Source organism: Gavia stellata, chromosome 1 (genome assembly GCF_030936135.1).
Source record: "Gavia stellata isolate bGavSte3 chromosome 1, bGavSte3.hap2, whole genome shotgun sequence".
In the NCBI taxonomy this organism is placed as follows: domain Eukaryota; kingdom Metazoa; phylum Chordata; class Aves; order Gaviiformes; family Gaviidae; genus Gavia; species Gavia stellata.
In genome coordinates this window covers 132,109,132-132,115,849 of record NC_082594.1, presented here as the reverse complement: position 1 = coordinate 132,115,849, position 6,718 = coordinate 132,109,132, and the positions used below count along the sequence as shown (strand labels likewise).

The window sequence follows — 6,718 nt, the reverse complement described above, 5'->3', positions numbered from 1 at the left end:
AAAAACCGAAAAAACAGAGCAAAACCTTGGTAAAACTGAAAAATAAAGTTTCCTTGTATTTTATTTCGTTGCCTCTGTGAGGGGGGCGGTAAGCGCTTGGCTTCCCTCTGCCCACCCTCCTCCCCTGGGGAAGGCGGATGTGACGTCCGGCCGCCGGAGCCACTCAGCGAGCGGGAGCGGCGGCGCTAGCCAATGGGTGGGGACGCGGGGGGCGGGGCCCAGGCCGGGCGCCTGCGCCGTCGCGGGGCGGTGGGGAGGTCTGCACGTGTGGCGGCGGGCCCGGTGCCGCGGCGCCATGGGGCGGAAGCTGGACCCCGCCAGGAAGGAGAAGCGCGGCCCCGGGCGCAAGGCCCGCAAGCAGCGGGGGGCCGAGGTGGAGCTGGCCCGCTTCCTGCCGCCAGGTAAGCCCGGCCCAGCCCGGCCCGGCCCGCTGCCGCCTCGCGGCGCCCGGTGCCGGCTGCCTGACGGCCGCGTGTCTTTCCTCAGAGCCGGAGACCGGCAGGAAGAAGCTCTCCAGTCACGGGCGGCGGAGGTAAGGGTGGCCCGGCGGCGGGGGGGCGCGGGGGGGGCCGGGCCGGGGCTGACCGCCGCTTCTCCTTCCCATCCAGGGCTGCGAAGAGGCGACTGGGAGCGGGCAGCGCCCCGGCGGGGAGAAGGCCGCGAGGAGGAGGAGGGCGGGAGCCGGCAGGTGAGGACCGGGCCGGGGTGGGGGCCGGCAGCCCCCCTGCCCTCCTGCCCCCCTGCCCCCCGCCACCGGCCGGCTCCGGCTTCTTTTTATATAGCACGGGAGGGGTGGAGTTTCGTGGTTTCAAACGGCTTTTTCCCGATTTCTGCTCCCTGCCGCGCCCCGCTGAAGGACGAAGCAGTAAAAGGTCTCTCCCCCCACGTGTTAAAGCCACTTCTGGCTTACCCTCCGCTCGCAGCAAGGCCGTCGCAGGCAGGCTGGGTAGCTGAGGCTTTCAAGCTCGCTGCGTCGCCTCCCGCATAGCCTAGGAAGGGTAGACAAAGATTTGGGAAGGAGGGGAGCGTAATGTGTCAGAGCAAATACCATAAGGATTTTGTAGCTGTGTTTTTCTTTGGTAATTCTAGTTGGATCTCTTTAAAGTTCCATCGGGGGGAGAGGCGAGCATATGCCCTTGCTTATGACTGAGAGAACTGATGTGGAGAGCAAGCAGTCCCTTCTCTTGGATGGGCAGCTCAGGACTAGGGTGAAGGCCTGTTTTATATATCACAGAATCACTAAGGTTGGAAAAGACCTGTAAGATCATCAAGTCCCAACCAGCACTAACTAAAAAAACTAGGGCAGCTGCTTTTGAGAATAACGCCTAATTTTTAACCGCTCCTTCTGCCTGTAGTTAAAGAGAAGGTATCCCCGCAGAAGGAGGAACGTGCCGTAAAGGCAGCAGGACAAACCCCTCGCGGCCGCTCTGGCTTCAGCGATGGCAATTCAAAATGGCTGGCTCCAGCCAAAGCCAAGAAAATCCCATCTAAAGGAAACGACGTAGAGTTAGCCAGTGATGGTGAGGTGGAAGAGGGCAGCTGGGAGATGGAGGAGGAGGAAGAGGATGGGAGCAGCGAGGAGATGGTGGATGATTATGGTGCCTCATCATCAGAAGAAGAAGAGGTAGGAGATTTTTGCTCTTAATTATGCAGGAAATGCTTGACTTTGCTGGCTGAAAGGAGCCAGCAGGCCTGGGGAAAAAGGGTGACTTTACTGGGGGGGCGGATGGTGAGGTGGCGAAGAGCTTTCCCCTTCTTCCCTTCAGAAGAACAATTTCAAGCTCCCAGTGATCCGCTGATCCCAGTGCAACATTCGGTACTTTGTTTGTTGTTCTTTTTAAACAGAGCAGATAAATTTCACAGATGGTGGGGAGTACGGGGACACCCGGGGATATTGTTTGATTGATTTTTTGTCTCTGTTTAGTTGCTGCCTATTGAAAAAGCTGCCCTGAAGCAGAAGCCTGACAGGTGAGGACTTGAGAACATCGTGAGTCTGCAGAGTCTTTCCTGGTTAGATGAGGAGGCTGTGTTGTTGATTCTTCTGTTCTCTCTGCCGTCTAAGAAATGGTAGTCGTGAACTGCCTGTGTGATACTGTTCTTATGTAAAACATCCATCCCATTTGTTGTACTTAGGGGAGGCCTCAGTGAAGATGATAGTGAAGAGGAGGAGGAGGAGGCAAGCAGGCAAAAAATGGGACAGAAGGAAGAAGAGAACCCAGATCTGCAGCTCAACCTGGATATAGATGAACAATTTAAACTGCCGACTAATGAACAGATTGAGAAAGAGGATATCCTTTTTATCTGTGACATCCACAACCCATGTGCATGCAGCAGCACAGGGCCTGGATACAACCAAAGAGCTTCATTTGGGCTTTACCATGACTATTGTTTATCAAGAGCGTTTTGTGCACAACAAGGTATTTTTAGATGAGCTGCCCTAATAGATAGTACACAACGCTGCACTTCTGTACAGCTCAGTTAGGAAATCTGTTACACCCTGTATGCGGCTTGGAGCCTGCCCCAGTTTCCTTTCTAGTCCTAAATGCATGTGGATATCTTATCGTGTAGTTTGTTCCTCTGTACCCTGATTTTCCTGGCAGGTGTTTGTCTAACCCGTTCCTAAAGCCTCTGATGACAGCAATTCCAGCATCCAAAGTGCTTGCTCTTGGGCTTTGGTGAGTCTAACTTCCTGACCCCCAGTACAGTTTAATCCTGTCTCTTCTCATTCTCCTCTGTAACCCCTTAGTTGCCCTTGGGGAACTTCTAGTTTCCTTTCTGCTACAGGTAGTGTTTTCAGTATTAACAGACTTTGTTGTTGTTGTCCTTTTCCTAGTTTTTTCTGTTTATCTGAAGTAACTAATCCAATTCTTTTAAATACCTTGTAGTCCCTGCCTTGGGAACTTTTTTGCCTCGTTCCATCCCTTGAATCCCCCCTTCTGCTGAGCTCTGATGAAAGCATACTCCAGCAAGGCCTTTCTGGTGCGGGTGCTCTGGTCATGCAGGACTCCTGCATGACCAGTTGTGCTTGTAAAGAGCCTGTGCGCAAGTTTCTTGGCTGTTTATGATTCCTTAACGGTCTTTCTACCTGCTGAGCCGCCTGACCTGCACATCATTCACCAGCGCATCAAGGGTAACATGGAGGTGCTGCAGGACTTTGTGGTGAAGCGGGAGGAAGGACGCACGCGACAGGAGTACCTCGCATTGTTGCGCCGGGACATGGCTGCCTACTATTCCTATAGTGACTTCTTGCTCATGAAGTTCATGGACATCTTCCCGCTCCCTGAGGTAGGATCCTGCCCATACCTTTGCTGACTGATGAGGATTTGGCTGTTTCTTTGGATCTTCGTTTTTATCTCTCTTCTCTGTCCCTTCTTTCATCTAGCTGATAAACTTCCTGGAAGCCAATGAGGTTCCTCGCCCTGTGACCATTCGCACCAACACACTCAAGACGCGGCGACGGGACCTGGCGCAGGTGAGAGGGAACCTGCGGTCGTCTCCTGCGCTGCCTGTCACGCGGGGCAGCGTCTCAGTCCCATCTCCTTGTCTTGCAGGCTCTAATCAACCGTGGCGTGAATCTTGACCCCTTGGGGAAGTGGTCGAAAACGGGACTTGTTATTTATGACTCCTCTGTGCCCATCGGTGAGATCACCCTTCCTGTCACAGGGCTGAGCTGACCCACTCTTGGCTTCCTTTCTTTCACGTGTCATCTTCTTTTGTTCTGTCTTACCTGCCCAGGTGCCACCCCTGAGTATCTGGCTGGGCACTACATGCTGCAAGGAGCCTCTAGTCTCCTTCCTGTCATGGCTCTGGCTCCGCAGGAGAACGAACGCATCCTGGATATGTGCTGTGCCCCAGGAGGCAAGACCAGCTACATAGGTACCGCCCTGGAGCCTTGGGTGAGGTGTGGGAGGGTTGCTCTGTGAAGCGAGATGAGTTTCCACTGGTCTATACAGAAAGGGGGAACAGAGGGGAACTGAGCTCGAAGAAAGGAGCAGGGGTGGCTGTCCCTACGGGCAAAAGCGCAGGAGGTTTTCAGCCCCTTGCTGATGCATTTTGCCCTCCGGCAGCTCAGCTTATGAAGAACACAGGTACGATCTTGGCCAACGACAGCAATGCTGAGCGGCTACGTAGCGTGGTAGGGAACTTGCATCGGCTGGGAGTCACCAATGCCATAGTGAGTAACTGCGATGGACGCCAGTTCCCCAAGGTATGTTCCTGCCTGTTTTGGGGTGTCCTTACCATGCTTACCCAGAGCTGCTGTGCTGTCCCTTTAGTAAAGCTGTGTTCTCCAAAGCCACTTGTCACAGGAGGATGAGCAGAGCTGCTGGGGAGTGTGTTTGTTACTTGATACGGAGACGGGAAGGTGGACAGGGAGGAGTGAGGGATCTTTCCTGCCTTCCTAGTCTTCTGGTTCCCCTTCTAGTCTTGGTCTGGTTCTGAGTCCCCACCTGTGAGTGTAACTCCAAGTGTACATCTGCCTGTAGGTGCTTGGAGGGTTCGACCGTGTATTGCTTGATGCTCCTTGTAGCGGAACAGGCGTCATTTCCAAGGATCCTGCTGTCAAAACCAACAAGGTGCGTGACCAGTGGGGATACAAGATGGGGACTCGAGTATGAGTCATGAGAGGAGGGACTTGGGGGCAGCTTTGTTCTTGAGACATGCCTGCAATAGGGACACTGCTGTTTTCCTTCTCTTTCCTATTCTGCATGTTGTACCAGAGCTAGGTTTTTTGAGGTTACTTCTGCAGAAGACTCCAGAATGTTCCGTATCACGCGTTTTCCTCTTCTGTCATCCCTCCATCCGCAATAGAGGCCTGGGGTGCTTCCCTGTGCCTCTGGCATCCTAACCTATCTTTCTCTTTCAGGATGAGAAAGACATCCTGCGCTGTGCTCACCTGCAGAAGGAGCTGATTCTTAGTGCTATAGATTCAGTTAATGCTGCCTCAGAGACAGGGGGCTATATTGTCTACTGCACTTGCTCCGTCATGGTAAGTCCCTTCCACGCTCTGCTGTGGTCATCTCCTACTCGGGGGGGACTGGTGAGCTTTGGATCCTAATGCTTAGTCTCTGGCAGGTGGAAGAGAACGAGTGGGTTGTGGATTATGCCCTGAAGAAACGCAACGTCCGTTTGGTGGCCACAGGCCTGGACTTTGGCAAGGAAGGCTTCACCAGGTGCGTGCCAGGTCACAAGCCGCACAGATGATTGTTCCTTGGTGGCCAGGCTTGAGCAGAGGCGTTCTATCACTTCTCGCCCCACTTCTTCCTCCAGGTTCAAGGACCGTCGCTTCCACCCCTCCCTCAAGTCTACGCGGCGTTTCTATCCCCACACGCACAATATGGATGGTTTCTTCATTGCCAAGTTCAAGAAATTCTCTAATGCCATCCCCCAGGCACAGAAAGGTAACCTAGCGCTGGAGCTCAGCTGAGCTGCCTGGGCCTGCTCTCACAGGCTGCTTCCCCTGCAGAAGCCATGCCGGGTTCTCCTTGCAGCACCTTTCTCTGTTGTTTCAGATGAAGAACCTGCTGTGGAAGCAGCAACTCCGTCCGCTGTCCCTGATACCGTCATGGAGCCTCAGCCAAAAAAGAAGAAGCTTGAGGGATCAGAAGTTGACAAAGAGCAGAAGCCACCACAGCCTGCTTTGAAGAAGAGACATTCGTTGCAGGCACAGAGGAGACCCTTGAAGGCTGGCCGGCCTTCTCCCAAAATGATGCGTCCTCAAGTCCCTACTGGGAAGAAGCATAGAGTGAAACCGAAGGGACAGTGAGAGGAACTGCTTTTCCAGGTGTTGGCCCCCTCCTTGGAGAGCAAAGGCCAGGGGCTGCTGCAGCTATGCGTGTGCCACCTCGTCTTTCCTGCTCTGCGCAGATAATCTCTGCAGCGCTGAGCGCCTGGGACAGCTGTCGCCCCGTTTGCTCCTTTCCCTCTGCATCAAGGACTGATGCGCTGACCCATTAAAAGTTTTTGTACTCTTGCTGAAGTCTTGTCCTTTTCCCTTGAAAGCGGAATACAGAATTCTGCCGTGTCCCCTTACTCCTCCACAACAGAAACCCCTTCCGCTCCCATCTGATGCTCTGGCATTTCTGGTGTCTGTTCTTGCGCTCTGCAACACGGATATTTGCGAAGAAGCAGCGGGAGCTGAAATCCTAGCTGCCTGGATGGAGGTTTACAGTGTGGTGCCTGTCAGCAGAGCGCTTCGTCAGGGCAGGGCTGGAGCTCCTAGGCCGGTGGTCCTGTGCTGGTCCCCCGTTCCCTGTTGTTGCTGTCTGCTAATCCTGTTCGCTGCCGCGATTGTCCCCGTTTTGCCCTTGTGCTGGTCCCCAGCAGTCCCTTGGTTCTTGGCCTCCCAGACTGCAGCAGGGGTGGGTGCTGCTCTTGGAGCTGTACGATCTTTCTGCCTTTTTGTTCACCCAGATGCAGCTGCTTCCCCTTGAGACATAACAAGCAGCGATCTGGGCTGTTTCTGTTTAAACATCAGCCCAGGTCCCTTTCCCTTGTCTGCGTGAGTTGATATTCTCTTTGGTTCTGCTCTCCAGTCAATAAATCTTTTTCTAGAGATTATTCATTAATAAGCTTTCTACCAAGCGTGCTCTCCAGCTTCTGTTCCACCACAGTGGGCGCGGAGCTGGGTGCGTAGCAGACCCGAGGCATAACCCTTGTTTCTGTAATCGTCTTGCTAGCTCAGTTCACGTGAGGCTTTGCCTTGATTTGTTTTCCTCGC

At 53.9% G+C, this 6,718-nt stretch overlaps 1 protein-coding gene across 1 annotated transcript; it reads left to right on the top strand.

Annotated features, from left to right (window-relative positions):
• Positions 1-295: 295 nt before the first annotated feature.
• Positions 296-5,971, top strand: NOP2 (NOP2 nucleolar protein). Its single transcript, XM_059815695.1, has 16 exons — positions 296-401; positions 487-532; positions 609-688; positions 1,356-1,624; positions 1,925-1,968; positions 2,134-2,286; positions 3,087-3,285; positions 3,383-3,472; positions 3,552-3,639; positions 3,736-3,876; positions 4,068-4,207; positions 4,485-4,574; positions 4,865-4,987; positions 5,074-5,171; positions 5,269-5,399; positions 5,511-5,971. Exons 1-16 carry the CDS (start codon positions 296-298, stop codon positions 5,762-5,764), a joined length of 2,052 nt encoding a protein of 683 aa, XP_059671678.1. The 3' UTR covers positions 5,765-5,971.
• The last annotated feature ends 747 nt before the right edge of the window (positions 5,972-6,718 follow it).